The 23,192-nt window shown below is 42.3% G+C and overlaps 1 protein-coding gene across 10 annotated transcripts in view; it reads right to left on the bottom strand.

The window, feature by feature from the left end:
• Positions 1–23,192, bottom strand: part of AREL1 (apoptosis resistant E3 ubiquitin protein ligase 1) — a 43,702-nt gene that overhangs the window by 6,156 nt on the left and 14,354 nt on the right. For 2 of the 10 annotated variants that reach the window (XM_019921180.3, XM_019921166.3), the window contains exons 2-15: positions 18,920–19,240; positions 14,969–15,029; positions 13,909–14,135; positions 12,733–12,970; positions 9,110–9,279; positions 8,686–8,866; positions 8,239–8,486; positions 6,093–6,170; positions 5,177–5,318; positions 4,944–5,065; positions 3,556–3,631; positions 2,919–3,028; positions 1,210–1,389; positions 912–1,037 (exon numbers count right to left, since the gene is read on the bottom strand). In XM_019921180.3, coding sequence (XP_019776739.2) covers positions 912–1,037; positions 1,210–1,389; positions 2,919–3,028; positions 3,556–3,631; positions 4,944–5,065; positions 5,177–5,318; positions 6,093–6,170; positions 8,239–8,486; positions 8,686–8,866; positions 9,110–9,279; positions 12,733–12,970; positions 13,909–14,135; positions 14,969–14,984 — 1,914 coding nt within the window. In that variant the 5' untranslated portion in view covers positions 14,985–15,029; positions 18,920–19,240. The remainder of the gene's footprint in view (positions 1–911; positions 1,038–1,209; positions 1,390–2,918; positions 3,029–3,555; positions 3,632–4,943; positions 5,066–5,176; positions 5,319–6,092; positions 6,171–8,238; positions 8,487–8,685; positions 8,867–9,109; positions 9,280–12,732; positions 12,971–13,908; positions 14,136–14,968; positions 15,030–18,919; positions 19,241–23,192) is intronic. The other 8 variants (XM_019921188.3, XM_019921174.3, XM_019921192.3 and 5 more) reach the window with 6 other exon arrangements.

Genomic DNA, 23,192 nt, shown 5'->3' with positions numbered 1-23,192 from the left:
ACATGTAAGACTTTTTTTCTGTTACTGTGCACAATTCTGGATATTTTTATTTTATGTGTGTAAGCATTTCTAACTAGTAGCCTAAGTAGTAAATTACTAAGATTTAGTATTCATATTAAATCCATTTAAAATCAGTACTCCCCTAGGCCTGTGGACCCTAATTCAGTACTCCAATGACTCTAGACATCTTGCAGTGCTGGGTCAGGAAGACAGGCTCCGCCCACGCACGTGCAAAGGCCATCAGCTGGGATCCCCACAGTGCTCCCAAAGGTATCTGATTATCAGTTCAGTGCTACCAGTGATCACAAATTTTCAGTCATCGCTATTTTGCTTTCAATTATTTATAACTGCAACTTTAGCTTCATCGTTACCATTTGATATTATTTAACCCCAGGATGTAAACAAAACCACACTTGCATCACAAATACTTTCGGCCATTAATTTTCTAGTAAAAAGTTTAAAAATATATACGCACAGTGTTAAAATAGGAGTCATCTAAAAAAAAAAAAAAAAAAAAAAGGAGTCATCTACCTCCCTGCCCCTAATGTTAAGAAAGACACTGTCATCCCTTCCAAAGCTGCTTGTGCAGTGACACTTCACTATCACTTAGTTCTTTCTCTACTGGAAAGTAGGAATGGGTGGGATGGATGGGTATACGTGCCTTTGGCTCCACTTAAATAGGCCAAGACCATACAGTGTGGGATGCAGTGCCCCAAAGCTATGCTCTCCAATATGGTTGTCACTAGTCACATGTGGTTATTTAGAAATTCAGTTATTTGGTCATACCAGCCACATTCTGGGTGCTCAAAAGCACAAACAGAGAACTTCCATCATTGCAGAAAGTTATACTAGAGAGCCCTGCTCTACAGAAGGGTGGGAAATGGGACCCACAGGCTTCCGTTCTCTCTCACCTTATCCAATTGACCTGATTTGTTATATTTCTCTTCTGCAAAGACCAGCTCCATCTCACTCATGTCATTGTTGAGGATGAAACAAACTTTAGATTTGTAGAATTCTGGGTCATCTGTTTCAAAGTACTGAGGAGACAGAAAGACACAGAACAGAACATGACTACTCTTACCCAGAAACGAAATTTGTAACTGCCTGGAACCACTTACCCATTCAAACTTAAAATAATAAGCTGAGGGTGGAGAGATTCCAGAGTTAATGGCCAGGGGCCTTAGTAGAAAATGCACACCTAAGAGTTACCTTGTAATGCATACGCAGTCCTATGATTTGGGCCAAGAAAGAACGGGTGAAGCGAGCTCGGACCAACTGCTTGTAGGCTCCTCCTAGAGAGGACTCATAGAGACACTTGCCCACCAGGCGCCCTGCAAACTCATACATCTTTAGGCGCAGATGAGCGGGGCGATTAGGGTTGGGATGCACCTGTCAAAGAGAAAGATTAAAAGGCCCTGGGCCATTTTTCTTCAAGCCTAGTTCTGTGAAGATCCTCCCTCCCCAACTCTATCCCAAGGGAGCAAAAATTTCAGTATTAAGATCAAAGAGCCCATCCAAATGGCATTAGTTGTTTGGTAGCCACCACTGAGTAATTCAAAGTGATTGGATGGGGCTTCCCTGGTGGCACAGTGGTTGGGAATCCGCCTGCCAATGCAGGGGACATGGGTTCGAGCCCTAGTCTGGGAAGATCCCACATGCCGCGGAGCACCTGAGCCCGTGCGTCACAACTACTGAGTCTGCACTCTAGAGCCTGCGAGCCACAACTACTGAGCATGTGTGCCACAACTACTGAAGCCCGCATGCCTAGAGCCCATGCTCCACAACAAGAGAAGCCACTGCAATGAGAAGCTTGCGCACTGCAACAAAGAGTAGCCCCCACTCACCGCAACTAGAGAAAGCCCACGCGCAGCAACGAAGACCCAGCACAGCCAAAAATAAATAAATTTATTTTTTTCAAAAAAAAGTGATTGGAGGATAAAGGGCGAAGATAGACTTATGTTAAATTGAAGAATCTTATATTTATTTCATGGTCCCTGGCTGCAAACGGAAGTTAATCACTGGATGATATAATGCCTTTTCCCTAAACCAGAAATTCTTTCAGCCAAAGTCTACTTCTCTACTCCACCTAGTCAAAGATCTCGTACAGGGGCTTCCCTGGTGGCACAGTGGTTAAGAATCCACCTGCCAATGCAGGAGACATGGCTCAAGACCTGGTCCAGGAAGATCCCACATGCCGTGAAGCAACTAAGCCCATGCCCCACAATGACTGTAGAGCCTGTGAGCCACAACTACTGAAGCCCACACTCCTAGAGCCCGTGCTCCGCAACAAGAGAAGCCACCGCAATGAGAAGCCCGTGCACCGCAACGAAGAGTAGCCCCCGCTCTCCACAACTACAGAAAAGCCCGTGCACAGCAACGAAGACCCAACACAGCCAAAAATAAATAAATAAATAAATTTAAAAAAAAGAGAGAGATCTTATACAGAGTTCAGTTGCTTCAGGTATGTTTTTTTATTTTTATTTTTTTTTGTGGTACGCGGGCCTCTCACTGCTGTGGCCTCTCCCGTTGTGGAGCACAGGCTCCGGACGCGCAGGCTCAGCGGCCATGGCTCACAGGCCCAGCCACTCCACGGCATGTGGGATCTTCCCAGACCAGGGCATGAACCCGTGTCCCCTGCATCAGCAGGCGGACTCTCAACCACTGCGCCACCAGGGAAGCCCTCAGGTATGTTTTGAGAAAAGTGGCTTAATTATTAAAACACTAAGGAGTAGAATAGCCACTGTATTATAATGCTTTTAAGTTATATATTCATCTGTCTGCATTTTCTCTTATTTTTCAGATGAAATAATGAAGGCAAAGAGGAGGGAGGCAATCTGATTAGTTCAAACTCTTATTAGTCTCTTCATTATAACACAATCCACATTTTCCTCCCACCCACGCGGAAGTCACAGACTCACTAATGCCTGGTTGGTGTCACTGAATCGGGTGAAGAGCTGATTGGTGGTGTCAAATAGTGCTTTGCAGATTAGCTCAAACCATTCCCGGCGAGGCCCTCCCCAGTCCAGAGCTGAAAGTATAATAAAAATAAAAAGTGACTCTGGCCTACCACCTCTTATCACTTTTGTTCATTTATTCATCATTTTATACTCTCCGATCCTTACTTCCTGCATTCCACCACCCTGGTGTCCCCCATTCCATCCCACCTCAGCTATGGACTTTTATTGAAATCCCCTCTTTCTGTAGGATTAAAGGTATTCTGATCACTAAGCTAATGCCTCCTAGTGTGGGGATACAGATCAGAGAGCCTAGGAAACTGACATTTCTCTACAAAGGTTACTTTACCCTTCTGCTTCAAACTCTCCCTCCAAGTCCCTGTATGTATGTGCTTTACAAGGTCTACCACGCTATTAGCCATTAAACGCCACCCTTTTTGTCTTGACTCATGACTTCTTTTTCCCAGGGAAAAAGAAGCTGGGGCAGGGGTGGCGAGTATGTGTAGGGGGGTTGTTTTTGTTTTTGTGGATGCGGGGTAAGGAGACAAGGAGGAGTGGGAAGGAGAGTTAAAAAAGATGAATATGAAATTTCAAAACTGACCTTCTTCGTCCTGAAAAACCACTTCAAAGTTCTTGCTCCAATCTGAGATGGAGAAATTCCGAGTGGCTTTCAGAGACTGAAAAGCAGTGAAAGAAAAAGAAAGGAAACTGTCAGAACACTGGCCAGTCTCTCTTGGGTGTTAAAGACAAAAACACAAGAACATTGCCATTGTCCATGTAATAACCACAAGTACCTGGAGGCAATATATTACTCATAAATAAGCTTTAATACTACCATCTTATATTTATTTTTTTATTTTTTATTTTTTATTTTTTGCAGTACGTGGGTCTCTCACAGTTGTGGCCTCTCCCGTTGCGGAGCACAGGCTCCGGATGCGCAGGCTCAGCGGCCATGGCTCACAGGCCCAGCCGCTCCGCGGCATGTGGGATCTTCCCGGACTGGGGCACAAACCCATGTCCCCTGCATCGGCAGGCAGACTCTTGACCACTGCGCCACCAGGGAAGCCCACCATCTTATATTTAAAATGTAAATATCTCCAGAAGAAATCTAAAATTAAAAAAAAATCTAATTCATATTTATACCATTGCCTTACTGGAAAGTTGAAACTTCTTTTTTTTAATAATCCTCATTTTATTAATGAGAAAACTCTTAAATAAAAAAGTAACAATGGCTCAGATCAGTAAGCTGTCAGCAAGAGAACCAAGGAGTCTTGGTTTTCAGTAAAGTACAGTCTATCCACTAGACATTTTTAGCCACAAGGCTAGGTTCAGAACAGGAAGCCATGCCACAAGGAGAATGTGGCTGAGAAAAGGGGTTTCCAGCAGCACCTACCAGAGCTAAATATCACAAACACTTTCTGGACAGGGACCAAGGCCTTCTCATTCTCAAGGAACGTAAGAACTATGCCAGTGTCTATGTAGTGGAGTCAGACACACATCAGGCGTTCCTTTTCCATCAGGCCAGAGTGACAACAAAAATTTTCCTTTTAATCCCACAAGAGCTCTTCTATTCCTGGGATTCAATAACAGGAACTTTCTTCTATAACAACAACTTAACACCTGCCCTTAATGCTTTTAAGTTAAATAGTCATCTGTCTGCATCTTTTCTTATTTACAGATGACATAATGAAGGCAAAGAGGAGGGAAGCAATCTGATTAGTTCAGCCTAGTAAGAGTTCCATGAAATTGTTCAGGAGCTAGTTCAGTCTGATCTTAAAGCCAAAGTGTCAACTAGTCTCTCCTTTCGATAACATACCTCCAACAAATCTGCCCCAAATGCAGTACAATCAAATGCATAGAACACCATCTTTAATACGTTTAAAGGAGAGAGAGATGTGGGTTTCATAAAAAAGATAACCTGCAGAATATAACCAAATATCACAGAGGTTTCTAGTTGGAAACTTTTGACAGGGATGAAACTTTACGCACCGATTCCAACAAGGCATGTCTGCTGACCTTCAGGGTGACTTTGGAATGTGGTCTTTTCATGTGTACCTGCCGAAGCTCTCTCTGGAAAAAGTTCACCTTGTCCTGAAAGGTCTCAGAGCCTCCTAAGGAGCAGCAAGATCCATCATGATTAAGCCTCATTATAAGACACCTGTGCAGGCACCCAGATATCTGGGGTCAATGCCTACCCCAGCAGAATCCCTGTCCAAACTCACCTAGGTTTTTATGGAGTGAGCGGATGAACGTGGCCGCTAGGATGTTCCTCTCCTTACAGCTGAGCTCCACAGGAGGCTGAATGCCGTCATCCACCACCAGTGTGAGCAGCTTATGGACAGGGTCAGGGCCAAGGTACGAAAACTAACAAAAGGAAAACAAAGAAAAGAAAAGGAGTTAATCTATAAAGCCCTCACATCCAGCAAAAAACCTTCACATCCCTGCCCTTCTGACCAACCAACAGAAACAAGTTAAGCCTGTTTTCCCCAAGTAAGTACCTACCAGGAGTACATCTCCTTGTTTTTCACCTCAGGGCTCTATGATTCAGATTTTATTTTAAATTACTCGAGTCACAGAGACCACCTTTAGTAAGGATCACAGGCAACACTACAGACTTTCCAACATAAAATATAAGAAGGGTAAAAGCAGGAAGGATATGTGAAACAGCAAATGAGCACCTGAATAGGTTGGGCAAACTGGCTGGAGGAAAATGATTTGCCTTTAGATTCCAAAAGCTCAGAAGAGTTTAAAACAAAAAAACCCCACTTTTTAAATTTTTAAAAAAATTTTTTTAATAGATGAGACTACTGGTGCTAAAAGAGCTACCTCTGGCACGCTGGGAAGCCAAACTCAGGTCAGAGTTACCAGCACCCTTTCCATTAACTTAGTCTTAGGGACAAAAAGATAACTGTTGAAGTATTCTGACTTGCTACCAATTGCTGTTTCTGTAGGCACGTGTCCTCCTAGAACTACATCCTTCATGAGGAGGTAACAACTCTTTCTTTATCTGGCAATAAATCCTGTGTGCACAATGAGAACTTCCAGAAACCACAAAAGTCCTTCAAGGAAAAAAGAAAAGGCTGAGACGTTGGAGGCTGAAGCCTGCTCTACATGAACCGGATGTAAGGTTCGACTTACTTTTGTTCCTGGGCACACTCGGAAGGTATAAAGGCGCCAGGGAATGATTTTCAGGTAGAACTCCTTCACTGAGAATTGCTGGAGGACCAACATATAGAAAATGAAGTGAATGATAAATAAAGAGGTTCTATTCGAGTATAGTAATTCAAATATCAGCCCCCATCTACATTTCTCATGATAACCCTTTTCCTCTCTGAACAAAGAAGATAATTTAGGACTGAAATCAAATAGAAAACATCAACTCTATCTTAAAACGAGCAAATTTAAAGTATTACGCTCACCATGCAATTTCACACACATATTTCATAATCTTAATACTCAAGTCTTACTACCATTTCCAAATATCTGATATCAGGTTTTCACTTTATAAGTAGATAACACTTCACCTAGAAACAATCAAAATCTCCTTCTGCTTAGCCAGATGCTGCTCAGAGAGACTTCTTCCAAGTCAGTGGACAGGGAACACCAGTGGCCCACGCCCACTGCTTTATCTCTATTTGAATGGCACCAAGGATTTGCTGGGGAAGAGGGGGTTGGGGATGGGAGGAGTCTCATACAAAAAAGTTCATAAAAATCCTTTATGTCAGAATAAAAAGAGGTCTGTTGCCATTTACAATAAAAGAAAAGACAATGCAATAACTTTTTAATCTAAAAAAAACCCCTGGGCTTCCCTGGTGGCGCAGTGGTTGAGAGTCCGCCTGCCGATGCAGGGGACACGGGTTCGTGCCCCGGTCCGGGAGGATCCCACATGCTGCGGAGTGGCTGGGCCTGTGAGCCATGGCCGCTGGGCCTGCGCGTCCGGAGCCTGTGCTCCGCAGCGGGAGAGGCCACAACAGTGAGAGGCCCGCGTACCGGAAAAAATAAATAAATAAGTAAATAAAAATAAAAAAAACCCTGTGGGGCTTCCCTGGTGGGGCAGTGGTTAACAATCTCCCTGCCAACGCAGGGGACGCGGGTTCAAGCCCTGGTCCGGGAAGATCCCACATGCTGCGGAGCAACTAAGCCCGTGTGCCACAACTACTGAGCCTGGCTATAGAGCCTGCAAGCCACAACTACTAAGCCCGCGTGCCACACTACTGAAGCCTGTACGCCTAGAGCCTGTGCTCCACAACAAAGAGAGTAGCCCCCGCTCGCCACAACTAGAGAAAGCCCCTGTGCGGCAACGAAGACCCAAAACAGCCAAAAATAAATAAATAAAATAAATATTGAAAAATAAATAAATAAATAAAAATTTTAAAACCCTGTTCTGAACATGTAGTAGGTCAGACTTTTTTCTTGATTTTTAAAGAACTCTTCATTAAAGAAAATTTCAAACACATACTAAAGAAGAGAAAACAGTACAATGAAGTCATCACCAGCTTCAACAATTATCAGGTCACAGCCAATCTTGTTTTATCTCTACCTGACCATTTCCCTCTTTGCCATTCCCCCAGGCCAAATTAAGGCTAGATTTTTAAATGATGAATAGTGCATAGCAAAGTGTTCTAAAGTAGAACAGAATTAGAACTCAGGTTTGGTTATGCAATTAAAGGAATGTAATGGGATGTTTCAAGAGTCTCATTTTTCTGAGGTCTGTATGAATAAGCAAAATACAAACACTAAAAAAGAAAACCCCTAAGACAAAGCGCCTCTTAGCTCAGGGGCCTTGGGAAGTTCACCTCCTTGTCTCTGCCAAAATTTCTCTATTCCAATCCTGTACATGGATCATGACATCTGTTGTGGTTTCACAAATCACTGAATGAAAGATCAAATTATTCTGAAATAGTACAAGGGTCCAACAGTAATTTTTACACTAGTGAGAAACTGTTAATGGTTAAAAGTAGCTTTCTTTAAAACTCTGAGAGCCATGCCTTGAAAAGTCTTCCCAGAAGCAATCAAACAGCAGAAAGTTACAGGTGCTCTAAAGTCCCAAGGCACAGACTCTCTAGACAGAGATGTAAGCCAGCCAAACCAGACATGGGCAACAGAAGAGGAGGCACGGCCTTCTGCTCAACTTGAAGCAGCCTCCTCAGTTATCCCTGAACCCCAACACGGCAATGACCTCGCTCTGATTCTCAGACTGTTGCTTTGTGGATTTTGTAACCAAATACCAATTACAAGCAGGCTTGGTGGGGGGGAGGGGGGCGGCAAGAATGAGAGTTCCAACCTTTGGTGACACGTAGCAGTACACCTTCTTAGGTTTCTTCACCTTCTCAGGGGTGTGACACTCAGAGGGTGAGTCTTCATCTTCCTCCTCCAGAGCCGTGGAGGGCCGGCGCTGGGCAGAGCTTGTGTGCATGGGCGGGAGGTGCCACGGCGTGCTGGTGCAGTTGGCAGCATTATACAGATAAGCTTCAAAGTAAATGCTCACTCCTGAGGTGGACACATTGCGTTCGACAATATTCCTCTCATTCTCTGAAGTATAACAAGGAATAAGGTTTAAAGTGCAAGACAGGGGAGAAAGTTACCTATCACTAGACCTTTAGTCCACAGAGCTCTAAACCAAGTTTGGCTCAAATATCTAATATTTGTGGGGTTGGTCAGAAGAATGCAGACGTGCAAAGAACAAGTGGCCTGAGAAGAGGACTAAATCACAGCTCTTCTCTCAACTCACCACTTAGGACAATAATGTCAAATTCGCCATTATTGATTGGCTGGTTTTGGTATGAAATGCAGGCATGGAAGCAGCCTCGAGAATGCAGGGTGAGCCGCAAGAACACCTGGCAGGTCTGCCGGTTGGATGTCACTGACTTCTCAAATGAGACACCAGTGCTCTCTTCTTCCGGAGGACCGAGCTACAGGAGGAAAACAAAGCAACATGAACCATACATAATTTTCCCTGTTTCACAGTAATTTACTCCTACAAAGAATTTTCCTATCTACGAGCTAATCGAAGTCTCACAGTTACTAATGAGATAGGTATTGTCAGATGAAGGAAGGCAGGCACAACAGTCAGGGAGAAGGAGATGGATGGAAGTGAACTAGAGAGGGTGAGAGTGACAGGTGGGAGCACGCAGGGCAAGATGGGAGCCTCTTACCTCATGAATGGACAGACTGTAATTGTGCTCATCTCTCAAGGACGTGGAATTGTTGGTAGGGTTGTCATACTCATCTCGGGGCACTATTTGAAGAGTGTGTGGCTGCCCACAGGTCAACACGAGAGTAGAAAAATGGCACACAATTTTGGTCTTGGAAGGAACCACCATTCCTGGAACAAAGACAGTGGAACATAACGTCAGAGAGGTGATTTTTAGGGCACAAAGATCTACTCAGTCAGTGAGTCCTGGAAAGCTGGGTGCCAGCCCAGTTCCTAGGGATAAACAATACCATTATGAGGCAGAGAAAGAGAAAGAAAACAAAGAGATTAATTCAAATGAACTTCTGGGAACTCATTTTTACAAATTCCTAACCACTGCAAGCACTAAACAAAATGACAGAAAAACTTGGAGAAAACAGAACTGAGAGTTATAGATATAGTACCAAGAACCCCCCTGGGAACCTACAAGTGAAGCAGGCCTTAAAAATAAGTGAATAATTGTAAAATAAACAAACAAACTCGAAATATTTAGGTGCAAATCTAGCAAAACACGTATAAGATTTGTATGTTGAAAACTACAAAACGCTGATTAAAGAAATAAATTCAGGACTTCCCCGGTGGCGCAGTGGTTAAGAACTTGCCTGCCAATGCAGGGAATATGGGTTCAAGCCCTGGTCCGGGAAGATTCCACATGCTGTGGAGCAACTAAGTCTGTTCGCCACAACTACTAAGCCCACGTGCCACAACTACTGAAGCTCGCATGCCTAGAGCCCGTGCTCCGCAACAAGAGAAGCCACCTCACTGAGAAGCCCACGCACTGCAATGAAGAGTAGCCCTCGCTCGCCACAGCTTGAGAAAGCCCACGTGCGGCAACGAAACCCTATGCAGCCAAAAATAAATAAATAAAATTAATTAATTAAAAAAAAAAAGAAATTCAGAGGCATACCATGTTTATGAATTCGAAGACTCAACATAGCAAAGATGTCAATTCTTCCCTAATGATATATAATTTTAACACAATTCTTAGCAAAATCTCAGCAAGATTTTTTGGTAGATTTAGACAGTATTATTCTAAAATTTATATGGAAAGGCAAAGGATCTAGAATAGCTAAAACAATTATAAAAAAGAAGAGTAAAGTGGAAAGAGTCAGTTTATTCAATTTCAAGACTTACTGCATAGTTGTGTAATTAAGATTCCGGTATTGGTGGAGGGACAGACACACAGATCAATGGTATAGAACAAAGAACCCACAAATAGATCCCCACAAATATGCCCAACTGATCCCTGACAAAGGTGCAGAAGCAACGTAATAGGGGAAAGCTAGCCTTTTCAACAAAAGATGCTGGAGCAACTGGACATCTATAAGAAAAAAAAAATCTTGGCCTAATATACAAAAGTTAACTAAAAATGGATCATGACCTTAAATATTAAATGTAAAACTAGGAAACTTTTAGGAAAAAAAACATAGGAGAATATCCTTGGAATCTAGGACTAGTCAAAGAGTTCTCAGATACCAAAAGCATGATCCATAAAAGGAAAACAATAAATTGACTTCAGCAAAATTAAAAAGTCTTGCTCTGTGAAAGACCCTGTTAAGGGGATGAAAAGGAAAGCTAAAGCTTGAGAGAAAATATTTGCAAACCACATTTCTAACAAAGGACTTACAGAACTCTCAAAACTCAATAGTAAAAAACAAAAAATACATTTAGAAAATGGATGAAATACATGAAAAGACATTTCATCAAAAAACGGCACACAGAAGGCAAATAAGCATATAAAAAGATGTTCAACATTGTTAACCACTAGGGATATGCAAATTAAAACCACCATTTATAATGGCCCCAAACTGAAAACAACCCAGATGTTCTTCAACTGGTGAATGGTTAAACAAAGTATGGTATATTCACACCAAGCAATACTACCCAGCTATAAAAAGGAACCAACTACTGATATACTCAACCTGGATGAATCTCCAGAGAAATATGCTGAGTGCAAAAAAGGTACATTAACCAAAAGGTTACATACTGTTATGATCCCATTTATATAATATTCTTGAAATGGCAAAATTACAGAAGTGGAGAACAGATTAGTGGGCTGCCAGCAGTTAAAAAACAGGTGGGTGAGGGAGGGAAAATGGGTGTGGCTGTCAAAAGGCAACATGAAGGATCTCTGTGGTGATGGAAATGTTCTGTGTCTTGACTGTATCCATGTCAATAACCTGGCTGTGATACTGTACTTTAGTTCTGTAAGATGTCACCACTGGGAAAAGTGGGTCAAGGTACACAGCATCTCTCTGTATTATCTCTTACAACTGTAGGAAAATCTAAAATCATGTCAAAATAAATAGTTCAGTTTTAGTTTAAAAAGAAAAGGGCTGGTACACATTATAAGGATATGAACTGTTCTCCACTGGCGGCAAGGTGAGGCAACTCCTTTTCGTGTGGAAAGGAGTCTGTGAGTGAGTCACTGAAGCAAAGGAGGAAATACCTGGAGAGGGAGAAGGCTTGGGAGCCACCTTGTCCAGAGGCTTCCTCTGTTATAAGAGAAAGAAAACTGAGGACCTTTCATGCAAACATATGCAAATCTTCTCAAGACCCCTCTTGTTATGGTTTGACTCCCAAAGTGGACACCAACCTGGCTAGTATCTAATGACACCGTCAAAAGGAAGCCAAGGCAGGGCAAACAGGGCAGCCAGGGTCTCAGCACACTAAACGGTATGTTGCAGAGCCAGGAGTTAGAGATTATACTTTTAGGCTTTAAAGCACATGAACATCTATTATCTGGCACAAAGGACACAAGGGGGTAAAAAAAGTTGAGATAGAGGCCTCAATTCTTAAGATGCTAGAAGCTTGGGCGGACACTCTTCAGTAAGAAGTAAAACACATACTGGCAGCAAGGGCAGGATTAGGGTGATTTTACTTGAAAAGGTTTCAAAAATCAGAAGACTTTACCTTTGGTCTATTCTGGCACCCTCACCCCTTAAGAACCTACCCGGCTGATGACACAGCAATTCCACTCCTAGAGAAATGAAAAGATATGTGCACACAAAAACTGTACACAAATGTTCACATCAGCATTATTCATGGTAGTCAAAAGTGAAAACGACCCAAATGTCCATCAACTGATGAATGGATAAATAAAATGTGGTATATCCATATAATGTAATATTATTTAGCAATAAAAGAAATGAGGTACTGATTCATGCTATAGCATGGACAAACCTCAAAAGCATTATGCTAAGTGCAACAAGCCAGTCACAAACGGCCACATATGTTATGATCACGCTTTTATGCAATGCAAATGGCAGAGTAGTACCCAGAGTATGCAAATCCACAGAGGCAGATCAGCGGTTACCTAGGGCTAAGGGATTTGGGGAAAATATGGAGTGACCTGGGTACAGGGTGATGGGGTGATGAAAATGCTCCAAAATTGACTGTGGTGATGGTTATACAAGTCTACAAAGTTTTAAAACCACTAAATTGTGTATTTTAAATGTATGAATTATATAGCATGTGAATTAAATCTCAACAAAGGCACTGTTTAAGAAAAGAAGAAGGAGACAGGAAAAGAAAAAGGAAGGAAGGAAGGAATGGAGGGAGAGAAAGAAAGAAAAAACGACCTACCAGGCTGAAAAATCTTGTAGTAGGGACTATAGGCCACGTTTAATCCACCAAGCTTCACTGAGATTTCGTACCGCCCAGCCCTGCGCACAGTGAAGGCCACCTTGACCACGTTGGAACTGGGCTCCTGGAGGACTTCCTGGGTCACTGGAATTTCCACTGCTAGCTCAACATGAGAGATGTGAACTCTTAGTCCTACAGGCCGATGTGCAGGAAAGGGCTGCCCGTTCTTATAGAATAACTGCAGTGGGGAGAAGAGGGACACCCATTATTGAGCAGGGGGAGAAAATCATTTCCTGTGTTACTTGAGAGAGTGTGAGGAGGGAGGAGGTGACTGGTAAATCTCTGTATCCATCCACTCCTACAGTCCTGCTCACACATGAGGGAACAAATTCTCTCAATGCTTCAAAGAAAACCATTAAGTCACGAACAAATTCTTAATGTATTCTGAGGAGAGGGGAAAATACACCATTGAGTCCATTTCAACTCGACACTTCTGAACCACAGATGCTGCCTACCCTGTCTTACTTGCCCTTTTTTCTTATATTATCACTGCTAACCCAAACGTAAAGGTAAGTCAGTGGGTACCACTGGCACTGAGTGAACAAAAGCACTAGGCAGGGCTAGTGGGGTTCAGACTATGGAGCTAAGCACAAGGCTTCAGTGGAGAAGTCATTGCAGGGGGCAGCAAACTTTCTGCAGAGGGCCAGAGAGTAATGCTGTTGGTTTGCGGGTCATACACAGTTAGTTACTCGACTGTGGTGAACTCCTCAAACGTGAAAGCATACATAGGCAGTACAGGAAGATGAATGGGTGTGGCTGTGTTCCAGTAAGTCTGTATTTATAGAAGCAGGAAGTGGGTCTGATTTGGCCCTTGGGCCATAGTTTGCCAATCCCTAATCTGTAGCACCTACTCTTTTCAGTAATATTTTTCTCACTTTGAAAATGTAACATTAAGCTTTATACTTCTTCCAAGCTAAGCACCTATTAAACCAAAATGATAGAGAAATGTATGACTCTTCAGATGTCAACAATTCCCAAGTTCCTGGGGGGTGGGGGTGGGGAGGTGTTGGAGAACATGAATGTTTCAGGCCAGCACCACCAACAGACTGAACTGGATTCTGGAAGGCAACTGACTCAGAAACCCCAGTGGGTACGGAGACAGAAACATTCCCTTACATGCACTCGGAAGGCCATGCTGTGGCCCACCTCATAGGGGTCCTTCCAATCCCAGGAGACTTTGCATGACCGGGGATCCAGGTAATTTCCCCGCACGTAGTCATATATAGTCCGGTCCCCTCGGCGTTCTCGGTCCTCATTCTGGAGGAAGCTGACTACACGTGCGGCAAGCTCGAAGAGGAACTTAATTGTGAAGAAGAATGCAACCACAGACACTGTGATGCCACCTATGTAAAAGAGAGAACACACACACCACCCGCCAGTTACACATTACAGCTTCTCACTGTGGAGCAAGCAAGAATTCCAAAGACACCCTCCACTGGGTCACTACCTCTGTGGGTGAAGAGAGGAACTTCCATACCAGGGTCCTCGCACCAAATCCCACCCATTGCCTGTTTTTGTAAATAAAATTCTACTGAAACACGCCCCCACCCACTTATTTACTGTTGTCTAGGGCTGCCTTTGCCCTAAAGCCGCAGAGTTCAGTAGTTGTGACAGAGACTGTATGGCCTGGGAAGCTGAAAATATTTACTCTTTGGCCCTTTACAGAAAAAGATTACCAATTCTTGTTCTACACCATGGTCCACATACGATGCCTACCCCCAACCTCCCGTCATGTACTGGGTCCTAACATAGTAAAAAGAATGTGCACTCTACTCTCTCCATTTGGAAGCCTTCCCCTTCCTTGGTCACTTGGCAAAAGCCCTCCCCAATCCCTGCCACAGTTAGGGGTTCCTTCTTCTGGGCTCCCTCAAACTCCCGTGCATGCATTCATCTATTATAACTTTTCTCCCCCTTCATGTTATGAACTCCATGGAGGCAGATTTTTGCCTTATTCGACTTTGACTCAACAGGAAACAGCATCTGGCACTGGCCATAATTACTCAATAAATATTTCCCAAATGAATGAATAACACTGCCAACTCGGTGAAGGTACATTCTGGCATGCCTGGAAATATTTCTAAGTCTATTTTCAAGGAGAAAGGGGGAGGTAAGGAGGCAAAAAATGATATAAGCAACCCTAACAAAGAAATAATAGAGAGCTCTTTCTATAACGTACCAATGACGTAAAACATCAGGTCCCTTCAATGCCAACAGAGAGCCGAGGATCACAGCTGCAGCTGCAGAAGAAAACTTGTTTAGTTTTTCCTCTAACTCTTCCTTACAGCTGTCTCAGAGAGAGACAAAGCAGAGCATGTGACTTGAGCCTACCATCTCCAGCCTTACTATCCCTGCTCTCTCTCTAGCTTGACAGGTGCCCTACAACATTTCAGAGAAAGAGAGACCATCATTCCCCCTCCTAAAGACTTCCAATCTACCGACCACCCTAGGAATACCACAAACAGCCACTTCTAGTTACAAAATGTAATAGCATGGCTTTCATCTTCTTGGATCCAGGGCCCCAAGACAGTTTACCTCCCCCATGCAAAGTGGTACTAATTAACACAGGCAAGGAAGATAATGGAGTCACTTTCCCCTTATGTTTGCCTTCTGGAAGTAATTTATCTAAGTAGAAATAGTTATATAAAATGTTTAAAAGGATTATTATCATCATGTTGGCATTATGTAATTAAAATGAACTCTGGGTCATCCCAATAATAAGCAATGGGCATGTAAGAGAAACCATTTTCTTTTGCTGTTACCAATCAGACAAACTAACAGGCCCTGTGGAAGATGAGCTCAGCAGAGAGGCCAAGGAGAGGAAGGAAGCAAAGGAGGAGACTGTACTTCTCAACCTAAGTGATGCCTGCCAAAGTCAGAACAATTCAAATAGGGGCCAGAGTCTGAGGGGAAACTTACACTGTTTTTAGAGTTATCTCCAGAATAAGACTTCAATCTTATTACTCATTTGAACCACCCACGGTACTGCCAAGGAAAAATGCAATGCCCACTGACATTCCTATCTTATCACTGAGTTTTGACCTTAGCATAGACTGTACATGCTCTCCAATCCACAATGCACTAAATTCATTCTTTCTTTTCAAGTCAATATATATTAAGGTTATCAATGTTATCTCAACCCAGCACCTTTTATCAGCACTAATATATAACTTAGAGACAAGACAGCTGAAAATTTCTATGCTCAGATTTGGGAGGGACCAAAACAACTTTTTTTTTTTTTTTCCCAACCAAGTGTGCTTTTATGTCTGATTATGCTGGGAAAATTTAAGAGAAAGAGTGACCAAAAATGGCCATTAGATCCTTTGATAACAATATATCCAATGGAATCCATAGGGAGTAGGTAATTTGAGGAATGACCATGTCAAGTTTCATAGAAATCCCTATTTAGACTGGTGTCCAAAGTCCTACCGGAAAAGAAAGCCACACAGGGAACATTAGCACTGTCAATACACATGAATTAAGTTGCTCTCCAGAGGACAATATACTAACTCAATATTTGACACAACTAGTGAGCCTCCTTCCCAAACAAGAATCTCATCTCCTGGGACCTTATGCTGAAAAGCTGCTATCATCTCTCAAAAAGCAACTCTCTGTGCCTTATAGGATATACTAGGTGACTTGGTGGAACCGAAACCAGCAGTTAATAATTGTCTTAAATACTCCCTCAGTTGGACGTCATTCAATCTGATCCTGGCCATGAACATTTAGCCCTCAGTAAAGTTACAGCACTCAGTAGAAAATGAAGTATATGTAGGTGATGTTACAGACTTGTGGTCTTAAGTCTCTTACTCCTTAGAGGAATAGAGCAATGCTAAATTTATGGCACACATCATGAGGGCTGGGAAAATTCCTATGTACTGTCTCTGACAACCACAACAACCTTTTCTGTGAGAGGCAGCTGACAAGCAGTAAGTCAGAGCCTGGAGACCAGTTCCAGGGCTGCAACTGTGTGACCTGTCTAAGCTTCAGAATTCTCATTGCCGTAAAAAGAGATGAAGTTTAATAATTTCTATGACACCATCTCCTTTAGTGTGATAGGACTTCAATATAACTCTCCACAGCCATCAAGACTCTCAAATCAAACAGTAGAGCAAAGAGAATAATATAGAGGATGAGGGCATGACTAGACTAGAGCTAGACTACCTGGGTTCAAATCCGTTCTCTGCCACTCACAGGGTAACCACGGACAACTTATTTAATCTCCCTATAATCTGCCAGTTTCCCTATCCATCAAATGGGGCTAATATCTGTGTGTACCTCACTGGAGTGTTGCGAGGATGAAAAGAGTTAACACATGTAAACAGCCTAGAATGGTGCCTGGCACACAGTGAGTTCTCAGTTTTAATTATTATTATAATTATTATCAATAGTAGTAGCAGCATCACTACTCCTTTGTTTCAGAGCCAGTAAGAAACTGAGGGAACCTCTCTATTGGTCCACACTTCATTCAATGAGAAATGCATCAGAACTACAAAAGGCAAGGCTTCTCTTACCATACTTAAAATCTCTGCCTATGTGGGAGTTGTTTAAACTTTTCTAATTTTATGTCTGAAAATTTTTATAATGAAGATTTTAAAAATTAATACTAAAATAACTCATCCAACAAATACTGAGTACCTACTTAATACGCCAGATACTGGGGGAACGGTGTGGAACAGCCATAGTCTTTCTTGGTCCTCGTGGCTGATAATAATGAACTTGACCTTGTTAAGTCCTTGTCCATTTTTTCCCCATTCACTTGTCACTCCACCAAATCATCACCACTGATCTAGATCACCTAGACCTTTTCCAAAAGGTCAATTCTACATTTCTACTCCAATTCCCTTTATTATTTAAAACTCAGCATACCAATTATTACTTTTTTCCAAACTCTCCTCTCTTCTCTGTGAAGCCTCCTTGTGATCAGGGAGTTAGCTCTGTCAATTCATCACTCATTGATGTGATCTTTATAAACTGTCCCCCTTCTCTACAATACCTCTCAAAAAAACTCCCCAACAATACTTACCCATCTCTCAATTTTACCCATGGTCACATTCTAAACTTGCCTTCCTTCTGCATTTTCCTCCTTTCTGGATGCTATCACAAAGCTTCCATGCCTTTGTCTTTGAGTACAGGGTTTCCTTTTAGGGTGACCCCTCAAATCACTTTTATTCCAGAATCACCTCTTCTGTAGGCATTTTCTGTCCTCTTACTGTACCTGTCGTGCCCTCTCTGCCCTGTCTCTGCTCCCACCCCACCATAACTTACAACCCCCTTATTGAGCCACCTACCACAGGCCAAACAATGTACTAGGTGTTTTACATGTTAGCCCAAGTAATTGTCACCAATACAACTTGGTAAATAAGCATTATTATTCTTATTTTAGAGACTTGAAAAAAAAAAAACCCTAGGCTTAGAAAAGTTGACTTGCTGAACATCTTCCAGCAGGTTAAGTGACTCAAGCCTGTCTAACTCTGAAGCCCAGTGTTCTTAACCTCATATAACTGAATCATGAAAAAGAGTGGAGTCATAGGGATAGTGAAGTATTTGGGAAGAGAAAAGATTTAAGAAACTGGTAAAAGAAAGTGTGAAAAGCATTACCCAATCTTACCGAGGATAAAATTAGAAAGACAAATGCTTACGGCCCCTTTTTAAATCTTTTGAAATAAAAATAAAACGTTACAAAGGAAAATGGAATGCAGTACCAATTATCTAATGCAAAAATATCACTTGCTTACTAAAAGATCCTGGGCAAGTTGCTCAATACTACAGAACTTTGGCTCACAATTACCTACAAAAAAGGGAAAGGGGAAATGTCTCAAGGGAATGTTAGAAAGTTGATTGATATACATATTCTAAAACTGCCTTTTTTTTTTAGTAAAAGATTTATAATTACAATATCAAATAAATTTTAGCCCTAACATTGAAGATTGGTTGTGAAAAAGTCTATTCCCAGAAATGGAGAATTGATTTCTTCATACTCAAATTGGCTCTGCTGGGAGCAAAGTCAATTCCAACTGCAGCTGTGCACGTCAATGCTATCCCCTGCTGAGAGGGCTTAGAAACTGGTCACTGAGTCCATGTTCTACATCCCAATAATAAGTAAGTCTTAACTAGTCTGTCACCTTACCTTTAAACGAGGGCCCATGTTCTGAGAACCAAGGGGAGCACACCTATCCACCAAAGCAGGTAACTTTTGGCCACTTTCACCTTGTCTTCCAACTTCCACATGAAAGAAAACAGCTGCAAGGTCAAGAGAAAGTGTCTGTCCATCAGACCTTCAGCGAGGGTGTGTCACAGAAGCAGAGGGTCAATGTTTCTGGAATGAACTGCATGAATTCCACGGTGGAGAAATATAATCCCAAAATATAACATCCCTGGACTTCTCTCTAGTGCAGGGTGCAATTGGCTGCCAAAGGGTGCATCTGTTCTGCTGTCTCGGGATCCTACGCTACAAAGAAAAAAAGAGTCAGTGGAATAGATTTTTATCTCTCAAAGAGAACCCCCAGAAAACAACAAAGAGGAGGTATAGAATAGACAATGGAAACCCTGTGGCACTAAAAATAACCAAGGGCAGGTAATCTCTGACCAAGTTTTCCCAATTAAAAGTCCGCAAGAAAAGCCAAGTGGCGATCTCACGGGCTTAGCTGCGTCACTCCCCAGAAGAGAGCTCCAGCACTTCAGTGGATTCCAACCCTTCAGCAGATGCAGAGTAGAGCACAGATTTAGAGTGAGCCTCGTCACAACCACACACCCAGTTTCACTTTAATGGGGCTGGGAACAAGGTGAAGAGAAATGAAAGGAGAGCACAGGCAGGGCTTGGCTGCAGAGGGCCTTGTATGCCCTGATAAGGAATCAAGGTAATACTCAGCTGGAAAGAGGAAACCACCAAAGAGCTTTAAAACCCAATCAGTCAGCCTATGCAGTCTGCTCCCTTTGTACCCATGTATGCATTTCCAAGACACGGTTAAACAATACTGACTTTATCTTTAAAACAGTAAAATTTGCTACTGTGAGTAAGGGGAAAATTTTTGTGAACATTCAGGATAAAGTCACTGAGTAACAAAGTTCAGTAAAGTCAGTCTGTAACTCAAAGATATTCATGAACTAAATGTAGCAGAAAGGGGTTTCTGGCAAGAATAGCCTCCATAGAACACATGAGAAGAAACTACTGATCAGTAAATGAAAAGAGACAGTCCCTTTCCACGTGGCAGGAACTGTTCTCAGTGTTCTCATGTGTATTAACTCACAACCCTAAGACACAGATACAATTATCCCTATTCTATAGATGAGGAAACTGAGGCATTTTCTCAAGGTACTTTCTCAAGATTACACACAGTACATAGTAGAGTTGAGTCAAACCCAGACAACCTGGACTCAGACGCCATGCTTCTGATGACCACTCTACTGCTTCTCCATCATGGGAGACGAAAAAAGAAAACACAAAATGCTAACAAGACCAGAAGAACAGAATGGGTGAAAGCCACCAGATCAAACAAGTTGTCAAACTTTTATAATTAAAAATAAATATGTGTAATTATTTTAAAATATGGTGATAGACTTGCCAAGTACATCAGCCAAAACCTGGGTCAACTAGCAATTGGAACCAGTTTAAAGGAGCCACAAACAAGAGAAGAACTGCATAAACTATAAGAGATCCATTAGAATGCTATATAAGCATTAAAAAAATTACACTTTAAAAGAAATATCACAGTGAATCACTCACAAATAAAATGTTAAATGAAAAAGCAAGCACAAACTTATTTACATATCATGAGCCCAATTTTTAAAATATTATATTACATACAGAAGACTGGAAGGAGCAACATAAAAATGTGGTCATCTCTAAGTGTTTTGAATTATAGACGTTTTTATTTTCTACCTGTACCTTTTAGTATTTTCCAAATTCTTTTTTCTGGCTGTGCCACACGGCATACAGGATGGATCAAACCTGTGCCCCCTGCAGTGGAAGCACAGAGTCTTTTTTTTTTTAATTAATCAATTTATTTATTTATTTTTGGCTGTGTTGGGTCTTTGTTGCTGTTCACATGGGCTTTCTCTAGTTGCAGAGAGCGGGGGCTACTCTTCGTTGCGGTGCACAGGCTTCTCATTGCGGTGGCTTCGCGGAGCACAAGCTCTAGGCGCGCAGGCTCAGTAGCTGTGGCGGATGGGCTTAGTTGCTCCACAGCACGTGGGATCTTCCTGGACCAGGGCTCGAACCTGTGTCTCCTGCATTGGCAGGCAGATTCTTAACCACTGTGCCACCAGGGAAGCCCGAAGCACAGAGTCTTAACCACTGGACGGCCAGGGAAGTCCCCCAAATTCTTAATGATGCGGGAACACATAAAAAGTTTCTAAATACTCTTTTTTTCTCCCTAAAAAGGCAAGTTACCCTTTTTTTCAAATAAGGAAACAATATTTTTGTTTGTTTGTTTATTTATTTACTTAGGCTGCGCTGGGTCTTCGTTGCTGCGCGCGGGCTTTCTCTAGTTGAGGCGAGCGGGGGCTACTCTTCGTTGCGGTGCGCAGGCTTCTCATTGCGGTGGCTTCTCTTGCTGCGGAGCACAGGCCCAGGCGCGAGGGCTTCAGTAGTTGTGTCACATGGGCCCAGTAGTTGTGGCTCTCGGCTCTAGAGTGCGGGCTCAGTAGTTGTGGCTCTCGGCTCTAGAGTGCAGGCTCAGTAGTTGTGGCGCATGGGCTTAGTTGCTCTGTGGCATGTGGGATCTTCCAGACCAGGGATTGAACCCGTGTCCCTGCATTGGCAGGTGGATTCTTAACCACTGCGCCACCAGGGAAGTCCTCAGAGTCCATACTTTTACAAGCTCACCAGGTGATTCCTATGCATGTTAAAGTTCAGGAAACATGGTCTAGACTCTAGAGCAGTCAGCTGAGAAGGGACCCAATATTCTGCATCTCTAACAGGTTCATAGGTAATGTTGATGTTGCTGGTCTGCAGACCATGCTTTCAGGAGCAAGGGTCTATTGCAGGAGGAGCTGGCAAACTACAGCCTGCAGGCCAAATCCAGACAGCTACTGGTTTTTGTTTAAAAAAAAAAAAGTTTTGTAAAAGAAGAATAAACACAGCCAAGTTTATTCGTTTACATTTTGCCTTTGACTGCCTTTGAACTACAACACAGAGTTGAGTAGTTGCAGCAGAGATGTATGGCCTACAAAGCTTTCCTATCTGACCGTCTACAAAAAAACGTTTACCAATCTCTGGTATAGATGACTTAGTCTTAAAAGTACATAAATGTGTTGTATAAATGAACTCATTTTTATATATCAAAAAAGCATAAAAATCACTTTCTTCCAGTTCTACTACCCCTTCTTAGGAAAAGGGCTATAAAACTGGCAACATTATGCAAATGTTTCTCCTGGCTAATTTCAACTGTTATTTAAAAGTTTTATGCCTTCCATACTCCAAATAGGAATTTCATACAATCATTTCCCAAGTAGGTGTTTCATATAATCATGCTTGGATTTCATCAAGGCTATAATTTCCTGAAACCAACCAGTACCTCAGGGACCAAATACTGTATCTGGGTTTCTAAAATTACTACAATACATACTGAGTTTCTACTTTTACAGTGCTATTCTAAAAAACTGCGACCTACTGTATAGCACAGGGAACTCTACTCAGTACTCTGTAATGACCTCTATGGGAAAAGAATCTAAAAAAGAGTGGATATATGTATAACTGATTCACTTTGCTGTACAGTAGAAACTAACAACATTGTAAATCAACTATACTCCAATAAAAAATTAATTAAAAAAAGAAAACTATGTGAAAGTCCACTTCAGAATTCTGGTGCATAAAGAGATAGTGGCAGCACATAGGAGTTCCAAATATCAACCACTGAGTCCCACAAAACAAGACAGGACAAAAGAAAGACGTTCGCTTTGTTAAGATGTAGTCTCCAGCGTTCTCTACACAGAGAAGCACCAGCCGCAAGTCCACGGAAGTCAAACTAAAAAAAACAAATCATTCAATCAAAAAAAGGCCCACAAGTTAGAGTGGTCCAACTAAGGAGGTTCCAAGAAACAAAGTGTACCAACAGACACTTTAGATTATTAGTTTATATTTTCCTTTGCTTAATTTCACCCTTGGTTTATTCTGCCCACCCCAAAATCCCACCATAAAAGATTGCCTTCCCCCATCAAGTTTATACTCTTGAGATATTTATACAGTTGTGTATTCCTGCTACCTTGGTTCAGCCAAGTTATGCAATTTTCATTTCTATCCGTTCCTCATCCGTCAGCCCCTCCAGTCTCTTAATCATTCCTGTGGGTCTTCTGTGAACTCTCTCCAGCTGGTCCCCAGCGATCTGGTAATGAGGTGCCTCCAACTGACTGCAGCCTTCCAGGAACAGCCTTGTTAGTCAGAACAAGATGAGCTCACCCTC

Source organism: Tursiops truncatus, chromosome 2 (assembly GCF_011762595.2).
Source record: "Tursiops truncatus isolate mTurTru1 chromosome 2, mTurTru1.mat.Y, whole genome shotgun sequence".
In the NCBI taxonomy this organism is placed as follows: Eukaryota; Metazoa; Chordata; class Mammalia; order Artiodactyla; family Delphinidae; genus Tursiops; species Tursiops truncatus.
Note: the sequence above shows the minus strand (reverse complement) of the source record. Positions and strands in the feature narration are given on the sequence as shown.